Source organism: Phascolarctos cinereus, unplaced genomic scaffold (genome assembly GCF_003287225.1).
Source record: "Phascolarctos cinereus isolate Bilbo 61053 unplaced genomic scaffold, phaCin_HiC Scaffold_4;HRSCAF=312, whole genome shotgun sequence".
NCBI classification, from domain to species: domain Eukaryota; kingdom Metazoa; phylum Chordata; class Mammalia; order Diprotodontia; family Phascolarctidae; genus Phascolarctos; species Phascolarctos cinereus.
In genome coordinates, this window is record NW_027555847.1 from 701,450,187 (window position 1) to 701,470,886 (window position 20,700).

General features: G+C 52.2%; 2 protein-coding genes and 1 long non-coding RNA gene across 3 annotated transcripts in view; 1 reads left to right on the forward strand and 2 right to left on the reverse strand.

Annotated features, from left to right (window-relative positions):
- LOC110202093 (uncharacterized) lies at positions 1-8,930 on the reverse strand. The gene is made up of 4 exons (XR_013486485.1): positions 8,842-8,930; positions 8,391-8,479; positions 7,289-7,847; positions 1-286 (listed from the first exon to the last, which is right to left on the reverse strand). It is a non-coding gene; the product is annotated as an uncharacterized LOC110202093 (long non-coding RNA).
- Positions 5,722-13,976, forward strand: CFAP73 (cilia and flagella associated protein 73). The gene is made up of 7 exons (XM_020978094.2): positions 5,722-5,894; positions 7,419-7,524; positions 8,435-8,539; positions 8,897-9,097; positions 11,068-11,289; positions 13,010-13,168; positions 13,691-13,976. Exons 1-7 carry the CDS (start codon positions 5,836-5,838, stop codon positions 13,784-13,786), a joined length of 948 nt encoding a protein of 315 aa, XP_020833753.1. The 5' UTR covers positions 5,722-5,835; the 3' UTR covers positions 13,787-13,976.
- The window catches only part of DDX54 (DEAD-box helicase 54), a 27,228-nt gene continuing 20,488 nt past the window's right edge, over positions 13,961-20,700 (reverse strand). Inside the window, exons 15-20 of the mRNA XM_020978099.2 lie at positions 20,171-20,362; positions 18,431-18,570; positions 18,219-18,332; positions 18,007-18,111; positions 17,542-17,654; positions 13,961-14,549 (exon numbers count right to left, since the gene is read on the reverse strand). Of these exons, the coding sequence (XP_020833758.1) occupies positions 14,314-14,549; positions 17,542-17,654; positions 18,007-18,111; positions 18,219-18,332; positions 18,431-18,570; positions 20,171-20,362 (900 nt within the window). The 3' untranslated portion in view covers positions 13,961-14,313. The remainder of the gene's footprint in view (positions 14,550-17,541; positions 17,655-18,006; positions 18,112-18,218; positions 18,333-18,430; positions 18,571-20,170; positions 20,363-20,700) is intronic.

Genomic DNA, 20,700 nt, shown 5'->3' on the forward strand with positions numbered 1-20,700 from the left:
AACGGCAAACCATTCCAGTATCTTTGCCAAGAGAACCACAGATGGGGTCGCAGAGAGTTGGACATGACTGGAAAAACTACTGAACAACAACGTTCCTTGCTTGTAGTGTGTGGTATTTCAGTGATCCAGGTCAAGCAGTCTTCAAGGTTGATTTCCCCCAACATAACTGCTGTGGCCGCTGTCAGTCTCTGCCATGGACTCCAGTTACTGGACCTTTCATGGTTCTCCCAACCTTTCAAAGCTCACCAGCTCATGGCCTGGTCTGTTTCATTCTAATACTGTTCACCTTAGAACAGAAAAGAATAAACACAGACAAAAGACAAAAGAAATCATGGTGGCAACGTGTGTTTACAACCACATGATGGCTGAGTAGGTAGATAAGGCGGCTGCAACAGACCCCACAAAATTTCTTCCTTGTCCTAACTTGGAAGCTTCCAAAGGAGGGGGGGGCGGAGAGAGAGAAAGAGAGAGAGAGAGGGAGAGAGAGAGAGAGCGAGAGAGAGCGCACATACGCGCGCGCGCACACACACACACACACACACACACACACATGAGCCTAGGTAAATCATTTACCTCTGAGCCTAGTTTCCTTATCTGTAAAATGGGTATGACAATAGTACCTCCTGGGCAGTCAGTTGCTGTGAAGATCAAAACAAACCTTTAAGGACTAGATAAAGGTCAGCTATCATCACTGAGTCCCTTGCTAAGTACATAACCTAGGCTGTTTTATATTTGATTTCTATGGATCTGGGCCCATGGTGGGTCCTAAGATGCAGCCTTGGCAGCTTCCTGTCCCTCAAAGGGATTGTGTAAGCCAAAAGCGTGAGCCAGTGTTTGCCCCAGGGCGAGGAGGGCTCTGGTTGGCTGACTTCTGCTCCAGGTTACTGAACCCAGGGAATTCCGGGCACACATAGCAAATAAAACAGATTCAAAGATCAGCCCCTACCTTCCCCCAGTGCACAGAGTAGGGGGAGGTGTCTTTATTTGGTGAACGTCCTCCCTTAATTATTGACAGGACAGTTCCCCAGCATGGTGTTGAGTCAATGAAATGATTTTTGGAAAACCGGAGACCTGACCCTGCAGCTCCCACAGAAGTGACCTGGGCTGGCCAAGAGCCAGGACAGGTGTGTGAGTGAGTGCCCAGCCCAAGAATTTACCTGCTTCTTATCTCCCCTTACACTGACTTCAGAACAAAGATAACCACCAGGGGCCACAAGCTATAATGACTTCCTTAGAGCCGGTTAGGCTGCTCCTGGCTGGGATACTCTCTCTAGACCCTGAGTAGGGGTCCACTGCCTCTGGGCCTCTAGCACTAGGCCACTCCATGGCCCCTGGGAAAGGCCAAAGACAAGCACCCTGTGCTTGGCCAAGGGCCCTCCCTGAGGGGCTGTGTGCTGTGTGCAGGGGAATGAGCTGGCTTCCAATCCAAGCCTGCTCACTGACTTGCTCTGTGACTTCAGCCAAGCCCCCTGCTTCCTTTGACTCGGTTTCCCTTTGTTCTAAGGTGCCCTCCCAGTTCTAACACTCTGTTCTAAACTCTCTTCTGGTATGGCATTCTAGAAGGCCTCATGGAACCAGAGATAAAAGGAGCCTCAAAGGTCATCTGGTCCACCCCTCACCTTTTACAGCTGAGGAAACTGGGTCCCATGGACATTAATTGACTTTCCCAGGTTAGAGGTGTCGAATGTGCTGCAGGCAGCCACAAAGCTCAAAAGTGCAGCCCAACCAGATTAAAATATCATTGGGAAATATTTAACAAAATAAAAATACAACAAAACACTGATCATGTTAATTTGTGGTTTTCTAAGTGAATTTGAGGCCCTGAAAGGCATCCTTTTAAATATCTTAGTGACCTGTTTCTATTTCAGTTTGGCCCCACTGCCTAAGATCCTACACATACTGAGTGTCTGAGGTGGGATTTGAACCCAGAGCCTCTGACTCCAAGGTCAAGGCTCTTTCTCCTCCCTTGCTCCTTCCTGAGCATGTCCCAGGCTGCTGAGGTCTCCAGAGCCTTGGTGCCCTGCAGCTGCGTCAGAAGACCACATAACCTTCACTGTCCCAGGGACTCAATCTCCCCTTCTGTGAAGTGGTCACGGTACCATCTGGGGCCACAGTGGAGCTGGGAGGGAAAAAGGAGGAGCTGGCCAAGGGTGCTGGCCTCCTTTGTTCCTGGAATACAAAACCCCCTTTGTGATTTTTGAGTGAAAGACTGGGCAGGGAGCCACGGCCCTGGCTATATTTTTCTTTCAAAGAAAGATTAAAAAAACAAAACAGAACAAAAAAATCCCCCAACAAACCAGGGCACAGCCACAGCTGTGTTTGATGGCGCCTCCTCCAAGAAGACTTCCAGGATTTTTGACCCATCTCACCTCCCACAGTACACAGTGATCTCTTTCTTCTCTGAATTTTTACTTTCAGCCTTTACTTGTCCTGTGACAAGTATGGGGAATAGGTCTTATTTGGGGAAAGAGGTCTTTTTTTGTTGTTGTTGGAGGTTTTTTTTAAATTTTGGTTAGGCAATGGGGTTAAGTGACTTGCCCAGGGTCACACAGCTAGTAAGTGTTATGTGCCTGAGGCCAGATTTGAACTCAGGTCCTCCTGAATGCAGGGCCGGTGCTCTATCCGTTGCGCCACCTAGCTGCCCCCAAGAGGTCTTATTTTACAAGGGACAAAACCAAGCATTGGGATTCAGGGGCCACGATTCAAGGCCAGGCTTTCCTACTTCCTATCTGTGGGACCTTAGACAAATCAGGTCCTAGAAAAGGCAGCATGGTGTACTTGCTTTGGACGCAGAGAACTCTGGGTTCAAATCATGTCCCTGCCACTTAATAACCACACCTGTAATCTCAGGAGGTAGGCATCCAAGGTCCTTTCTCTTTCTAAGCGTATGATCCATGTGGGCAAGTCACTTCCTCTGCCTCAGTTTACTCATGTGTAAACTGAGAGGGTTGTACTCCCTGGCATCCTCTCAGTTTTAAATCTAAAGAGGCAGCTAGGTGGTGCGGTCAGGAAGAGCCAAGCTCAAATCTGTCTTAGGCACTTAGTACCTGAGCGACCCCTGGACAATCTTGGTTCAGCCTCAGTGTCTTCATCGTATAATGGGGATAATAAATAGCAGCTACCTTCCATGGTGATTGTAAGGATAAAATGAGTTAACAGGCATTAAGTGTTTTGTGTGAACCTTAAAGTGAAAGAGAAAGGCGAGTAATTAAAATCTATCTTCCTATGATCCATTGGGGGGGGGGCAGGCAGCAGTGCCAGCCTGGAGTCAGGAAGATGAGTCTTCCTGAGTTCAAATCTGGCCTCAGACACTTTCTAGCTGTGTGACCCTGGGCAAGTCACTTCACCCTGCTTGCCTCAGTTTCCTCACCTGTAAAACAAGCCGGAGAAGGAAATGGCAAACCACTCCAGTATCTCTGCCAAGAAAACCCCAAAAGGGGTCACAAAGACATAATTGGATGACAAAAAAACATCTATGTGGGCAAGCTCATTCACAGAGGCAGCAGCACTGTCCTGGGCTCAAAGAATGGGAAAGATTCTTCGAGGTGGAAATAGTATCTATCAAACATGGGGGAAGAGCTGTGGGGATACCCAGAAACAGGAGCTGGAATGCCAAGTCTGGGAAAGGGAAACGCAAGGAAACAAGGGTTTATTAAGTCCCTGCTATGTGCCGGGCATAGTGCTAAGCAATTCACAAATATTGTCATCCCTAGGCAGTAGGTGCTACTATGATCCTCATTTTACAGTTGAGGAAACTGAGGCAGACAAAGGTTAAGTGACTTGCTTAGGGTCCTACAGCTAGTATTTGAGGTTGGATTTGAACTCAGGTCTCTGTGACTCCAGGCCAGTGCTCTATCCACTATACCACCCAACTGCCCTCTACAACTTGACATCCAGTTTGGCTATAATATAATATAACAACTGGTATGCAATAAATATAGAGATGTTTGTGAACACTGGATTCTGGAAGGCCTTTGCTGCCAATGGAAGGAGTATTTTTATCCTAGATTCGTAGGGAGCCCTGAAAGATGTTTGAGCACAGGAGAGCCGTGACTAGGGCTGGGCTTGAGGAAGACTCTTCTGACAGCTAGACAAAGGACGTACTGGACATAGAGGACCCTGTTAGGAAGAAGGGATGTCTAGGTTTGGGATTCATCAGCCTGGAGGTGATATCTGAACACCTGGGAGCTGATGACATTACTGTGTGTGTGTATGTGTGTGTGTGTGTGTATATATACATGCAATGCACACATTACACATGTATACACACAAAACATTTAAAGGCTTGCACACATGTGCACACGTGTGTAGACACATGTTTGCACATACATGTGTGTGCACACCTATAGAACACATGCAGTTGGTAATGTCTACACATATATACTTGGTTATATATATATAATACACGTATATATTTAGGCACACATATGTACACATACCTATACACATGTGTGGGGAGAGGGGGGAAGAAGAGGGTGAGAAAGAGGAAGAAGGGAAGGAGAGAGGGAGAGAAGGAGAGATAGACTGTCTTGGAGGGACCCCTATATAAGGGATTTGGGGGTCCAATAATCCAACAAAAGAACTGAGAAGGCTGGATGAGTGTGGGGACGGATGGTGGGGCTAAGGAACATAATCCGCTTTCCCAGGGCTCTCTTTCCCATCAGCCTAGGAAAGGCGCTGATGGCTGGAGAGCCCCAGCCTTCCTTCAGTCCAAGCACAGGGCTGAGGAACCTTGGGCCTAGGGCCAAGTGTGGCATTCTAGGTCCTCGGGTCCAAGTTTTGCCTGAGTCCAAGTTTGACAGAACAAATCATTTTATTAAGGGGATTTTTTCTGTGAAAGTTTGGATTCAGTCAAAGGGCCGGACTTGAGGACCTAGAGGGCCACACACGGCCTCGAGGTCGAAGGTTCCTCATCCTTGGGATGCCACGCCTTAAAGACACCTGACAATGGTCAAGTGAAATGTCACCCCACCCTCTACCCCCGGCTCAGTGAGCTCCAGTGGCCCCCTATGACATCCAGCTCTTCTTACCTCACACATTACTCTCCCCAGGCATGGTACAATGCAGCAATGCCCATTCATTGACTGACTTAGGGATAACACAAAGCCACTCCATCTCCCTCCTCGCCTTTGCCTCTTTATCTTTCCAGCTTCCTTCAGTACTCGACTCACATCCCCCTAGTCGCAGGAAGTCTTTCCTAGTCGACCCCCTGCCAATGCCTGGGCCTCTCACACAGCCTTCCCTCTATTCTGTATTCACGTGTTTGCATATAGTCGTTCTTCTGCTGTCTCTCCCATTAGAATGCACGCTCCTTGAGGGCAGGGACTACTGGCTTCCTTTGTATCCCCGGGGCTTGGCACAGTGCATGAGATACAGTAAGCACTTATGACTGACTGAGACCCCTAAAACTCTGTGAATCTCCTGATCTCTTCCCCTGTAACAGCAAGCCAGGAAGGGGCAGATACTGTCCCCTCCCTTATCCTCCATCACCATCCCTCCAGCCGCACCCCTAAGAAACATTATCGGGTCCTCTGCCTTTGCTGGCAGCTTGCTAACAGTGCCTTGCAGAAAGAGCTAGGGAATGCAGAGCCAGAGCAGAGTGCCAGGCAACGGAACGTTGTGCTGACTGTTGCCTTAGCAACCGCGTGGGGGCTGAGCTCCCATTTCCATATAGGGAGGATGCAGTGAGGTCCTAATCCTTAGCCCCCCAGGGTGCCTGGTGTGTGTGTGTGTGTGTGCGTGTGTGTGTGTGTGTGTGTGTGTGTGTGTGTGTGTGCGCGCGCACGCACTCACAAAACTCCAGGCTTTACAGAGTCCTAGGAGCAAACAGGGAACATGTCAGTGCCTTGGGAAGAATATTTCCAGATGGTCTTGGAAGAAAAGCTGCTGGCAGAGTGAGTGGGGAAGCGGAGGGGTCTGGGACACAGTCAGGTGGACTCCACTTCCCCCTGCAGAGCCCCTACATAGGATGTGGTGGCCCCTGGCTGGAGTGAAGAGTCATTCCCAAGAGCTGTCTCCTGGCTTTGGCCAATGGGGGTGTGGGGGAGGGAGGAGATGGGGAGAGGGGTGCACAGAAGGAGCCAGCCTACCCAACAACTCCTGCGGGAGTGGGGGGGGGGGCTGTGAAGCTTTGCCAGATCTATGGGGTGAGCTCTCTCCGATCCCAAATCTGTACCCCAGCGATTTCCTATCCCATGTTATTCAATGGTTTTCCATACCTGACACCCTATGGTCCCTCTCCTCCCCCCCTTCCTCTAATCTCTGCCCACCTTTGGAAGGGGGCTTCACAGATTAGGATGAAATGGCTGTGATAGCCAGGAAGGACCGCCTTGGGAAGAAAAATAGAAATATGGAATGTAAGAGCTGGGGGGGCGGTGCTCTTAGAACACAGAATATCAGAGCTAGGAGGGCCCTGTGGACACAGAATTCTGAACTGAATGGAAAAAGGACTCAGAACAGGCAATGTCAGAGCTGGGAGGGGTCTCAGGACAGAGGATGTCAGAGATGGGAGGGACCTTGGAGCCGTGAAATCCAACCCTCTCATTTTACAGATGAGGAAACTGAGTCACAAGGAGATTCAGTGACTTCCTCAAGGTGATACAACTAGTATGTGTTTGAGGCAGCATTCGAACTCAGGTGTTCCCATCTGCAAGTCCAAGGTTCATCCACATTTGTCTGTGCACATGTCATTTCCCCCAGGAGACTGGAAATTCCCTGAGGCCAGAGACACTCCCCCTAACTCACACACACGGTGCTCTGCCCGCAGCAGCCATTTAAGAGAAGCTTGCTGAATTAAATTGGATTACTCTGACTCAGGATGTCAGAGTGGCAGCTGTGCCCCTCCCACCCCACACGCTCCACCTGGTATCTGTCTACTTTGGGTGACTGTAGTCTTTCACTTCACATTTAATCTGCACTCACTTACACCGTCGGTGCCTCTCCTTGGGCACAGGAACCGTGGCCGCAGCTCCAGGGCCCAGCACAGAGGGAGGACACAGCACATACCTGATTGACTGATTTATCTTAGAACACAGAACATCAGAGGACCCCACAGGTTTAGCACTAGACGGGTCCTTAGAGACCATCTAGTCCAACCTTCTCATTTCATAGAGAGAAACTGAGGCTCGTTCAAGGTCCCATAGCTAGGTCGTGGCACCTGGGGGTTGGATGAGGTGGAATGGAATCTGTAGTAGCATTGGGAAGATATTGAGGAGGGATTTCCCTGGTTCCTTACATCAGACCAAGGAGGGACCCACCCACTGTGTCTATGGGCAAGACTGGTCCTTACCCATCCGTGTGATTCTTCTTGCCTCCTCTCAGTGGACCCGGATCTTGGTTTCTATCTCCACCTGGCGCCTCAGGCAGGGCAGCCAGGGAGTTGCCTCAAAGTGCCACAATCCACTTTCTTCTTCCCTCAGGAAGCCCCCGGCGCATGAGGATGACTATATCAGCCACGCTACCCAACTGCTAGAGAAGAAGCAGGAGATGGTAGAGGTGGAGGAGGCCCTGCAGGCCAAGAAGGAGGTGACCTTGTTTGTCCGAAGTACTAAGGGGAGAGAAGGGAGGAGGCAGGGGAGAAGAGATGGGGCTGCCAGCCTGGTATCTCTCCCTGGCTTCCAGGGATGCTGGCCAGCCTCTACATGTTGGGGTGCTGCGGGGTGCTCCTGCAGTTCCATCCTGTGTTCTCCCTCAGGTGCAGCTGAGAGTCCTTCTGGGGTAGTTGTGCAGATGAGTGCCAGGGTCTTGGTGGGCAGGGGGAGATTTTGTAATGGAAGGAGCGCGGACTGGCCACTAAATCCGGGTGATGTGTGGATTGGGGCATTTTTACTTTCTCTTGGCTGGAGTTTCTTATATGTAAAAACAGGGAGTTGGATAAGATATTCTCTAAGGCCCCTCCCATCCCTGACATCCCCTGTTCTAAGGCCCCTCCCAGCCCTGACATCCCCTGTTCTGAGGCCCCCGCCAGCTTTGACATTCCCTATACTAAGGTTCCCAGCTTTGACATTCCCTTTTCTAAGGTCTTTCCTAACCCTGACATTCCCTGTTCTAAGGCCCTTCCCAGCCCTGACATTCCCTGTTCTAAGGTCTGTCCCAAATATGATATTATGCATTCTAAGGTTTTATTCACCCCATCAGTCTATATTTTAAGATTCCTCCCGCTTCTGACATTTCCTGTTCTCAGATTTGGCCTAGACCCTATACTCCATGTTCTATGGCTCTTTTGAGCTCTGACATTCTAGAATTTTTCCAGCTTTTGGCTCACTTCCTCTCTTCTCATAGCCCAGTAAACACTCAATGACCTGAAGGAATGTGTGTGTGTGTGTGTGTGTGTGTGTGTGTGTGTGTGCGCACGCGCGCGCATGTGCATGCATCGGAGCAGTGGAGCCCACCTCCAGGTTCCAGCTGAATCTTCCTCTCCCTTCTCAACCCTCAGGAGTTCCAGATAAAGATGTCAGCTCTGAAGCAGCGAAGGGAGGCCCTGGACCAAAAGGAGGATGATCTGAAGGCATCCATGGTCCGCTTTGACAAGTTCCTGAAGGTGGGCGGCCGTGGGGATGCAGGAGCGCCGTGCCTCCTAGGAAGCTGTCTGGGACTCTGTGGACCCTCTATTTCCCTGAGGCATCCACAGAGGAAGTCCCACAGAGCAGAGGATGGCCAGCTTAGAATCCCAGGCTAGACTTCCAGCCAGGCTAGGCCTAGTGGGCGCCTCCATCCAGTTCTGAAGATTCCTCCCCTCCTGCCCGACTCTGTGCCCTGGCATCACCCAGTAGCCCCTACCTCCAGGGAGGCATATCTATATCGAACCCGGTATACAAGAGGGCAGGGCAGGCAAAGTCCAACCCGGGAGGTCAAGGGGAGGTGTCCAGTCTGGAAAGATGGGTCCTCGTCCTGCCAGGACACAGAGGCTAAGCAGAGTCGGTCCCTGCGCCGCGCAGAGGAAGGGAGGCAGACCGCTGCCCAGAAGGAGGCTGAGGCCATGGCACTGAAGAAGGAATTGGAGGGGCTCATTAAGAAAAAGGAGCAGCTGGAGCGAAGACTGCACAAATACAGACCCTTCGCCCGGTACCTGGAGCAGGTGGTGGCCCAGTCAGAGGAGGTGAGCACTCGGGTTCAGCTGGAGCCAAGGCAGCCCCAGAGATACCCTCCCTTCTAGGGACCTACCCACTAGAGGCTTTAGATATCAAAAAGAAAGAAAGGAAGGCATGAAGGAAGAAAGGAAAGGAAAGAAAAGGAAGAAAAAGGAAGGAAGGAAAGAAAGAGAGGAAGGAAGAAGGAAAAAGGAAGGAAGGAAGGAAGGAAGGAAGGAAGGAAGGAAGGAAGGAAGGAAGGAAGGAAGGAAGGAAGGAAGGAAGGAAGGAAGGAAGGAAGGAAGGAAGGAAGGAAGGGAAAAAGAAAGGGAAGAAGGGAAAGAAGAAAAAAAGAGGCATTCTTGGCAATAAGCCCTCTCTCTTTTTTAAAATATTTGTTATCTTTTGGTTTTATATCACCTAATTTCCCAATATATCCCCCCCAAGCATCCTTTAAACAGAAAATTTTAAAGGAGAAAAAGACAATTCAGAAAAATTAACTAGCAAATCAACCACGTCTAGCAGTCTATGCAGCTTTCTATACCCATAGGTCCCCACCTCTGCAAAGAAGGGAGTGGGGCAGAATCTCACATCCCTCTTTCTCTCTTCTCACCTTCACTTCCCGACCTCTTCCCACATTCTACAGGAAGCCTTTCCCAGCCCATCTTAATTCTAGCACTTCCCCTCTGTGGAGGGAATTATCTCCAATTTATCTGCCTACAGCTTGTTGGCATGTCCTCTCCCTGCTAGACTGTGAACTCCCTGAGGGCAGAATCTGTCTTTTACTTTCATTACATCCTCACCACTTAGCTCAGCACCTGTAATGTGGCAGGCACTTGAGAAATCGACAGACTGAATGTGGTCAATCTTGGTCCTTTTAACCTCAACAGAACTCATTTTTGATTGTTGTAATGGTTCCGAATGGGGGAGCGGAGGGGTAACTGCTCTCTGTGTGCATGCGTGTGCGTGTGTGTGTGTGTGTGTGTGTCACTCTGGGGAAGCACGAATGATGGGGTTTTGTTTTTGTCTTGGTTTTGTATTTCTCTTGAGACTGGATCTCCCTATCTCTGGAGGTTGTAAGTGCCTTGGCCACTCACTGGCCCAATCCCACTATTGGCCAACATGGCAGCAGTATTTACCTCATCAAATGGTCTGTCAAAACTGAGGCAAACAATAGCTACAGCATTCCCCTGATCCCTTAGTTAAGTAACCCTATCAGAAAAAGGAAAGAGGATTAGTCTGGCATGAGATGTTTATTTATTTTGTGGTTTTTAAACGAGGTTCCCTATTATTCGGGGGCAGCTAGGTGGTCCAGTAGAGACCGTTGGACCTTGAGTTAGGAAGACTTGAGTTCAAATCCAGCCTCTTACGTACACTTAATAACTGTGTGACCCTGGGCAAGCCACTTAACCCGGTTTGTCTCCGTTTCCTCATCTGTAAAATGAGTTGAAGAAGGAAATGGAAAACTACTCCAGTATCTTTGATAAGAAAACCCCAAATGGGGTCATGGAGAAGCAGACGTGACTGAAGTGACTGAACAACAAAATCACTATCGCGCCTGGAAATGAAGAGTCCCTCATGGGCTCATCTGCTAGGAAACTTTGACCTGCTCTGTCTCCAGCCTGGCCCATTCTCCCCTCCTTAGACAGTCCAGGGGAGCTCGCTCTATTGCTGACACCCAATTCAGAATTCCTGAGCTCAGATGATCGTCCTCAGTAGCTGGGGGAGCTGAGTCACCAAACCTAGAAGGAGAATGTTTTTAGATGCATACCATATAATACACAGGACTGAAAAAGAAACCAATTACATTGAAAAGTAGTGATACAAATACTTTAAAATACAGTTACAGACCTCCCAGATTAAGAACTCATGTTAAATTACTCCTCTGAGCCTGATCTGTAAAATGGGGATAATAATATTACTTTGTAGGTTTGTTGGGGGAAATAAGCTTAGAGTCACTGGTACGATCGCTACCATTCACTCTTGCCTTCTCTCCCAGTTTCAGGAGATCCCCGAGCTGATGGCCCGGTTCAGTGGGCTGTCTGAAACACATGCCATCCTGGCTGAGCGGGAGCAGGCTTTGCACAAGGCTGTGGAGGATGCCAGGGCCGAGCTGCTCAAACTGGTGGAAGAAAAGAACGATGAGATACTTCATCAGAATAACAAGCTGGCCGACCTGCAGCTTCAGCTGGAGGATGTCAGGACTCAGGCCCTGCAATGGGTAGGTGGGCTTGGGACCAGGGCCCAGCGTGCTCTCCAAAGCACCATTTCCCTTTGCTACTTCTGCTCTCCAATGGGGTGGGAAGTCATGGAAAAACAATAGCTCATCTTTCAGGTTTGCTCAATGCAACCCTAGGAAGAAAGGGAGGCCAGATACTATCTCGGTTTTACAGGTGAATAAACTGAAAGGCAGCGTGATGGCTACGGTCACAGTGACCAGGGCTCAGAGGGAACACCCAATCTGGTCTCCTGGTGCCGAGTCTAGTGTTCTTTACCATCTTCATTTTACAGAGAAGGAAACTGAGGCACAGTGTGGTGAGCTTGGCCATGGTGTCAGAGAAACTAGGACTCACAGCAGTCACTCAGACTCAGGACTCTTGACTACAAGTCCAGTGTTCTTTTTACCACACTGTTCAGTGATCTCCAATGTTATCTCTGGGATCAAATATGAAAGCTTCCATTTGGCATTTAAAGCACAAGTCACTACCTGGCTCCAACCTGTCCTATGATCTGTTACTCCCCTTTATATACACTATGGTCAATTAATCCATCCAATAAACATTTATTAAGTGCCTACATAAGGCACTAGGGATGCAAAGGCAGAAAGGCAACAGGTTTCTGCCCTCAAGTTTATATTCTATCAGAGGAGGCAACAACCAAGCTGTTTCCTACTGTTATCTCCCACCTCTGTACCTTTGCATTGGCTCTGCACCGGGCGTGGAAAGCACTCCCTCCTCACCTCTGCTTCTTCAGCTCTTGGCTTCCTTCAAGACCTAATTGAAACTCTACATTTTACATAAGAGACCTTCCTCATCCCCTCAGCTGCTGGTATCTCCCCATAAAATCACTCTCATCTGTCTGTCCCTCCTCAGTGCCCAGCACAGTGCCTGGCACACAGCGGGCACTTAATAAATGCTTGTTGATTGACTGATATGTTAGTAGGTCATCTAGGGCTTGGAAACAATCTTAACAGTCATCCTGCCCAACAAGGCATGTGCTGATGAATATTTAACAACCGACTCTCTGAGGTGGGAAAACCGCATGCCGGGCACACTTTTAAGTTCAATCGGCATCACTAACATTCTTTATGTCACTTTCTTAAGTCTAGACAATAAAACAATGAATCGAGATCTGATTTGTAGCCTTTGCTGATTTCTGAGCTGACAATTTAACAATCGGCTCTCCCTTCCCATTGAAGCCGGCTCTGGCATACCTCTGAATCCAATCTATGGTAATGAGGAATCTCTCCATCATCCTTCTAAGGAGCCATGGGTGGGGGGAGCTTCCTACCTTTTAAAGCAGTTTATCCCATTGTTAAAAGGCCCATCAGGAAATTCTTTATATTCGATTAAAATCCATCTTCCTCTTCCACCCACTGGTTTTAGTTTTGTCCTCTAGGACTCAGGGTCTGTTATTTCAACAATAACCATATTGTCCCCAAGTCTCCCCTTTCGGCTAAAGGACTGATTCTTACTGACGCTGATGGGAGGGCTAATATTTCTCTTCTCAGCTGCTTCGGGGGGGAGGCTGACTAGTCTCCAGGGATTTCCTCCAGCCTACGATCCAAAAGTTGAAGGCTAACGTGTGTGGGGGGTTGGGGACCTTTGTGAGTTGGGGTTCAGGGTTATGTAAATTGAGGGCTAGGGCCAATAAAGATGGACAGGGGTTTTGCCCGCCATGGCCCTCTGCAGCTGAGCTCTTCTTCCCTTGGGTGTCTCTAGGAGTCAAGATGGGTCCACATCCAGAACACAGCAGCCCAGAAGACCCTGCTTCTTGGGCAGATCAAGATGGCAGCTCTCAACCTGTTCCAGATGGTCTGCAAGCAGAAGGAGGAGGTCCCTGCATTGGCTGTGGAGGACACGGAGGGGCAGTTGGAGCAGGTGAGGGGGGCCCAAAGCCCCAGATGCACCCAGAGCCATAATTTCCAAGCTCTAGGAAGCCCCTCTACCCTATCTCCCATTCATTCTCTGTGTCCCCACCTGTAGATGGCTCATTAGCTCAGGTGGTCAGAGCACAGTGAATAATGCCAAAATCATGGAGCTGAGCCCTGTACGGGTCAGCAAAGTGGTAAAAAAAAAAGCAAAAACACCCTGGCCTAAGAGGGAGGTCTGGACCTGGCTCTGCCTGTAACTTACTCTTCATATTGGACAGCCCCTCTCCTCACAGTCCAATGGAAGAGACAAGCCAACAAAAGAGGACACAGAAGCTAACTGTACAAACAGTATAAGTAGGGGGGAAATTCTGAGTAAACCATTTTAGTGAAGAGGGGCAGGGAAAGGCTCTTAGCTCTGACACTGCGAGCCTGGCACGGTGCTTACCAGACCCCACCACATCCCAGTGCGATGCCTCCTGGGGAATTGAGAAGCCAGCTAGCTGACTCCAGGGGGGCTGGGGGCTCCTAGGTACAGCAGCACTTCCAGGACCTTTCCGCTACGTTGGCCAAGCTCACCAAGGACGGCCTGGACCCTCCGCTGTTGACCACTAGGCCCGTTCCCTGAGGGAAGCTGCTGACAGAAGAGGTAGGGCTGGACCCAGGCATCTTCTTGAGCACGTGTGTGTATCTAGCAGTGAGGAGCCCCGGTACATCTGGACATGTTCATGTGTATCTAGGAGCAACCCGCAGTCAGAAAGCCATGCCATTAACCCCTTCACATTCAGCACAACTCAACAAACGTGATTCAAGATTTATTGAGCACTCGCTGTGCGTAAGGCCTGGCGGCAATGCCTCCCTGCCCCACCGCCCATCTCTGGGAGTCCCTTCTGGGGGTGTGGTGAAGAGATCAAGGCTGGCCCAGAGTGCCCGGGGTGCGCCTGGCCTGGAAGAACAGGTTTCTCCTCTTGGGAGGGAGGAGGGGAAGCAGAGCATGTTAACTCCCTCGGAGCCAGAGGGCAGCGCCCAAAGTCAGCCCGGGCCCTGAGGGGCCAGCCTTGTCCCCACCGCAGGTCTCAGGCGGGAGCCCTGGCAGCGGGGGGTTAGATGGACAGGGATCCCTCATCCTCGAGGAGGTGGCGGAGGGGGGAGACATCACATCTTCTTCCTCATCTTGCCCTTGCGGTTGCCCCCAGGCCCCCGGCCGAAGGCGCTCTGCCGGAGCTCCTGGGCCCGGCGCCGGTTGCGGGCAGAGAGCCGCTTGAGGCCTCCACGCTGCAGGAAGCGCTGCTTCTCGGCACGGCGGCGCTGCTTCAGAATCTGCTGCTTGCTCTTCAGCTCCGAGCGCACGCACCCCTGGGCCCCCGACGTTCCACTGGCTGCTGACACCCCTGCATGGGACACGAGGGAGGGAGGGTCAGCGGGAGGGCCTGAGGAATATAGGAGTCTGCCCTGTCCCAGGGTGGGAAAAACGGAGCTGGGAACCTGAACTCAGGGCCATTCATGCCAAGTCTGGGGCTGTTTCCAGCGTCTCAATCTGGCCCCTTCTCTACCTGGGGTACTGAGGCTGCAGGAAGGGGATGGGGGAGGGGAGGGGGACACAGATCTTCTGCCTTCTAATCATTCTTCAGACACTTACTAGCTGTGTGACCCTGTGCAAGTCACTTGCCCAGGCACTCTGTGCCTCAGTTTCCTCATCTGTAAAACGAGGGGGTTGCCCAGATGCCCTTTAAGGTGCCTTCCTGCTCTAAATCTGTGACCCTAGAGTCCCTCAGAGCACCCAGGATAGCACAGATTTCAGCACAGACTGAGCTGAATGGAAGGTCCTAGGAGAGGGAACCAGGAGTACCCCATACAATCCCTCGTTCTCAAAAGTCCTCTTCTCCCTCCACCCTTCTCCCAACGAGTCCATCGATCCCACAATGGACAGTACATCTCAAAAAGGGATGGAGACCTGCTGGGGTGAGGTAACTCCGGTGAACGAATCAAAGACCATTATGATAATAACAATGGTAACTGAACTTCTGAACAATCCTATGAGGTGGGTGCTATTACTACCACCATTTCACAGATGAGCAAATGGGCCCAGAGAAGGCAACCACAGCTATCAGGTGTTTCAGGCAGGGTATGAACCCCGTATTCCTGACTCTTATGACACAAGGCCCTCCGAGAAGCTGGGCAGTGGGATGGCGTTCTACTAGCTAAAGAATCTGAGGCACAGAGAGGCAGGGCTCTCCAGAGCCTCAGGATCAGAACCCTGGCTCCCAGCTGTCCCTGGGGAATCTCGCACACAGGCCAGGCCGCCCAGAACAGCTGCTGTTGCACCCCAGATGAGCATCCCCACCTAGACCCCTCAGCTACCCTCTCCAGGATCTCCCCGCCTTCCTTCTGCCTAACTCCAATCATTACTGGTGCCATTTCAAGTCCATCTCAATGGGAAGGTTTTCGCTGGTGGATGGAGAGAGCAGCTGGTCCCTAGCCCCGGGGTAAGCCCGTTCCCTGGACGTGCAGATAGCAGCCTCCCTCTTGGCATTCCCATCTCCAGGCTCACACACCTGACAGGTCACTGTCAGCTTAAAGACTAGGAGCCTACTGGGGGATGGGAGCCTCCCAGAGCTGCCCCCACCCCCAGCATGGAAGAGGCTTCCTATCACACCTCCCTCTCTCACCCCAGAGGCAGCCCCCCACAAGCCACTGCTAGGAATTAAAAATAGAAACCGAAAGGCAAGGGTGCGAAAGGAGCCCAGAGAGGCAGAGATGGAGAAACATGGGGAGATGGAGAGACACGCACAAAGGAACAAAGGAACACGGAAAGGGGGAGACACACAGAAACGGGGTACATGTGTGAGGACCTGCCAAGAGAGACAGAGGGAGGAGGAGGCAGAGAAGGGGAGCCTGGGAGCAAAGATGCACATGCGCACACACAGACAGACAGACAGACAGACAGACACACACACACACACACACACTCTCTCTCTTTCTCTCTCTCTCTCTGTCTCACAAGAGGACCCACACACAGGCAGCAGACATGGAGTAAGGAAGAAATGGATAGTCAGGAGGGAGACAGAAACCCAGCACACATGTACACACATGCATACATGCACACATATGAGGACAGAATAAAGGTCTGTGTTTCTACATGGCTGTTGTGTAGAATGAGGACCAGGGCCACAGCCTTGCTCTACTCCTCCCTAGCCTTAAGACACTTGAGGGGGGTCATGAGGACACCTCAGTGATAAGCGCTGACACCCATGGGGCACTTTAAGGTCTGCAAAACTCTCCTATCCTCACAGTAACCCTGGGTGTAGAGGTTATTGTTACCTCCACTTTACAGATGTGAAAATTAAGGCTGGGAAGGAAAAATGACTTGCCGGAGGGTCAGGGGTCAAAGTGAGTAAAAAGGTGACTCCAGGTCTGGAGCTCTAACCACCACGCTTGGCTGCCTTACTGTGCCCTCAAGACCCTTCGCTCCCAATGTAAGGACCAAAGACAGAAGGGCCTGGTCCACAGCAGGGAGCCCTGGAGAGAGGGGCGAGGGCCACCGTGTGTCTATCTGTAGGCAGACGTGCTCCTAGGTGCCTGGGCTGGCGGGCAGAGGTGCCCCTTGCACCACAGGTCTGAGCACAAGTCCCCAAATCATAATAAAGTTCTAACAGCAGGAATAAGATTGCGCGCTCCCCACCCCGGAGGGGTTCCAGCAGGAGCGGGAAGCCCACTGGTGAGGGGAGCCTTCTGGGGTCCTGCCAACAGTGGGCTCCTGGAAAACATCTACGTAAGTGGGCAGCACGTTCACGTGTGCCAGCTGCCAGCTGCCCAGTCGGTCTGCAAGGCGCCATCACCAAGGCCCTCTGGACACTGATTCTGGGGGAGGGTGGGGGTTGGGACACCAGCAGGTTCCCAGGGGCTCAGAGGCACCGGCACTGACCATAAATCACAAGGCCAAAGCAGAGCAGCATCTTCTAGGGCAGACAGCGCTGGACTTGAGCTCTCCAGTCTCAGCCCTCTGATTTTCTTTTTTTTTTTGTTTTGTTTTTGGGTGAGGCAAACAGGGTTAAGTGACTTGCTCAGGGTCACACAGCTAGTAAGTGTCAAGTGTCTGAGGCTGCATTTGAACTCAGGTCCTCCTGACTCCAAGGCCAGAGCTCTATCCACTGCACCACCTAGCTGTCCCCCTCCGATATTCTTACTGGGTGACACTGGCAAGTCATTCCCTACTTTCCCTCAGTTTCCCCACCTCTAAGATGAGGTGTCGATGGACACACCAGTCATTGAAGTCACTTCCCTACCTTGCCTCAGTTTCCCTACCCATAAGATGGTCGCACGGGTCACTTCCAGGTGTCACCTCCCGCCCCGGCCCCCCCTCCCAGGTCAGGGCCCCCTCACCTCTCCCTCTCCTGCGGCCTCGGGCTTGATTCCTCGGCTTCTTGGCCTCTCCCTCTCCCTCCTCCTCCGAGTCGTGGTCACCAATCTTGTGTTTCTGCTTCCACTTCTGATACCTGAGATTGGTGGTTAGGGAGGTCACAGGATGGAGACAGGGGCCTGGGGCCGGGAGGGACTGTAGGCACCAGCCAGCCCAACCCCTCTCACTTTTCAGATGAGGAAACTGAGACCACCAGGGAAGATGTGGTGGGGTCAGGATTTGAACTCTGGCCCCAGATCCAATCCTCTTCCCCCTCTGCCACAGAGGGAAGCCTCTGGGCAGCCATGCCCCACCCCCAAGCTGGGGGGCCCAGCCCGGAGCACATGGAAGAGGGAGCTGGAAAGGAGACAGAGCTCCTGGAGACCCCGGCCCAGAAGGGCAGCCGTCGAGTGCCCCCACCCCCATGCCCCTCCAAGAGGAAAGGATACAGGTCTCTCTTATAGGAGCTGCTGATATATCGGCCACTCTCCGTCTTTATCTTCTTCTTGTCCTCCTGGCCCGTATTCCCCACGAACCGCTTCTTCTTACGGTCCCTGGGGGCATCAAAGGGGGAGGGGAGGCAGCGCTGAGCAGGTTCTCTGGGCACCTCGGGGCTGGCGGCTGACACGGCCCCTCCCCTCAGCCCCTGGCCCGGCCTTACCACTTCAGCAGCTGCCGGCCCTTGGTCAGGTTGTGGGCCTCATCGCCCATGAGGTCAAGGACGGCGCCGGATGCCTGCTGCTCGAAGGCGCTGCCCTCGCCACTGATGCTCAGGCTGCAAGGGAGAGAAGGGGCAGTCGAGGTTCAGCATGCCTCCGCTGGCCCTGGCCCCATCTGGCTCCTCCCCCACTTGTCCTGGGCAGTGCCCCTCACCCCCGCTCGCTGTCAAAGTCCTTGGGCCGGTAGGGCACGTAGAACTCCTCGTCCCGACGCTGGGGCTCCTGCCGCCTCTTCTCCTGGCCCGGCGCCTCGGGCCGCCATCTCTTCCGGCCCAGCACCTCTGAGAATGCCCCCTGGGAAGGAGGAAGGGAGCCAAACTGACTGGCTGATCGGCTCCTGGGCACAGGATGTTTGTTCTTACCTTGGCTTAACTCTGCCCTTTTAGAAACTCGTACCCAGTGCTGCTGGGTCAGCCCTGCTCCTGGTCTGTCTGCCAAAGGACTCTGCCTTGGGACGCCACGGAAAGTGTGAACGGAGGCCTGGGCACTAGGCCCCGCTCTGGGCCTCAGCTTCACCAGCGACACAGTGAGGTCAGCCCTGACCTCCTGCCTGGCCTCACCTCCCACAGACAAGCCGGACGCCCACTGGTCCCCAGGACACAGAGCAGTGGATGGATGGGGGGAGAGAGATAGAGGGTAGGATAGACAGAAGGACGGAAAGAGAGAAAGATGGTACACAGATGGATGGATACGTAGATGGAGAGACACAGACAGACAGACAGATGGTGGGACAGACAGATGGACAGGCAGACAGATGCACATACATACATACATGCATGATGGATAGATGCAGCATTAATTTAGCGCTTAATGTGGCCAAGCACACCACGGTCCCCACTGTCTCTGCCTGTCAAAGTCACACTGATCCTTCCCGGTCCCCTGGGTGCCCTCTCTTCCATGCAGCCCTCCAGGTGCTGAGGGTGAGGCCGGGGCCTCCAGTTCTCCATGGGAGGCCCTCCGATGGCCCTCATGGCCTTCCTTCTCACAACCCCCTTCTTTTTGGTGCACATACCCCATCTCTTTTCTACCACGTTCCTCTAGCTGAGGCGCTCCACCTTATCTCACCCAACCCTCTTAACACCTCTGAGGAGAGGGAACCGTGATGGCGACTGCCATCCTTATTCGACGGAGCCTGTAGGGCCTCACACGGGTTCAGTCAGCTAGTCAAGGAGGAGAAGCAGGATTTGAACCCTCTGACACCAAGTTCTGTCCTCTTCTTCCCACTTTATAACATACTGTCTCAGACTGGAGAGTCTAGGTGTGAGGGCCACCCCCAACAAGGTCACAGTGCACAGCGGGCCCTGTGTCCACGTTTGTGAAATTTGACTGACTTGCTGTGACCTTTGCATTTCCCTCCCAGCTCGGCAATTTCCAACCATAAGGCCCCTCTGGTCTGATGTTCTGGGATTCTACATTTACGTTCTGAAGGATGATTCTGCTCTCTCTCCCTCTCTGGGCAGACCTAATAAGGGTAATACGATAATAATCAGCATTTGCATATTGTTTAAGGTTTACAAAGGACTGGACGTGTCGTCTTATTAGGTAAGACAACAAACCTGGGAGGCAACTGCTATTATTATCTCCATTTTACAGAAGAGGAAACTGAGGCAGCCAGAGGTTAAATGACTTGCCCAGGGTCACACAGCTAGTGAGTGTCTGAGGTTGAATTTGAACTCAGATCTTCCCAAGTCCAAATCCAGCCCTCTCTCCTCCTCTTCCTCCGGATCCTGGCCCTTTGGGGGGCGGGGGGCTGGGCCAGGCGGGGCCTGCTGTCGCTCGCTCTGTCCCCAGCCATCCTGACCCCCACTTCCCCAGTGCCCCTTACATAACACCAGACATCAACCCTGGGTGCTCTGGACGCCCAAGCTCCCCAGCACGGGCTGTGGGTCTGTACCTCCACACTCTCCTCCTCCTCTTCCTCTGGGTCCTGGCCCTTCGGGGGGAGGGTGGCTGGGTCAGGCGGGGCCTGCCGTCGCTCACTCTGTCCCTGCTGAAACTTGGCAATGGCCTTGTGGTCTCGTTTACGCTTGGCCCGCATCACCCGGCTGCCTGGGTCCCGCGTGGTAGTGTTGATCTCAAAGATGGTCTAGGGACAAGGAAGAGCAGAAACCCCTGAGTTCTGTCCTGCCTCATCCCTAGGCTAGGATGGGGATGGGGCCGGCAGCCACCTTTCGGTAGCTGCTTCAAACCAGTCTCCTCCAGGAAGGCCACCGTGATTGATTCCATATGGCTACAATTGTTAACACTCTGGTCTTTTTCTCATTTGTAACTGAGCGTGGTGCCCGGCACCCGGTAGGTGCTTAATCAATGCTGATTATGGTCTTAGAGAGCTGCTGGGGGGGGGCCCGAGGGGTTCAGGGGCTTGACTAGGGTCACAAAGCCAGGACGTGTCCGAGGTGTGACTTGAACCCAGGCTTGCTGACG

What these genes read in the sequence shown, in the direction of transcription:
- CFAP73 (XM_020978094.2), top strand. Translation starts at nt 5,836, where the DNA reads ATGTCAGTGCCTTGGGAAGAATATTTCCAGATGGTCTTGGAAGAAAAG. An exon ending in TGGTGGCCCAGTCAGAGGAG is followed by an intron (nt 9,098 to 11,067) that starts GTGAGCACTCGG and finishes CTTCTCTCCCAG; the next exon opens with TTTCAGGAGATCCCCGAGCT. An exon ending in CGGAGGGGCAGTTGGAGCAG is followed by an intron (nt 13,169 to 13,690) that starts GTGAGGGGGGCC and finishes GGGGGCTCCTAG; the next exon opens with GTACAGCAGCACTTCCAGGA.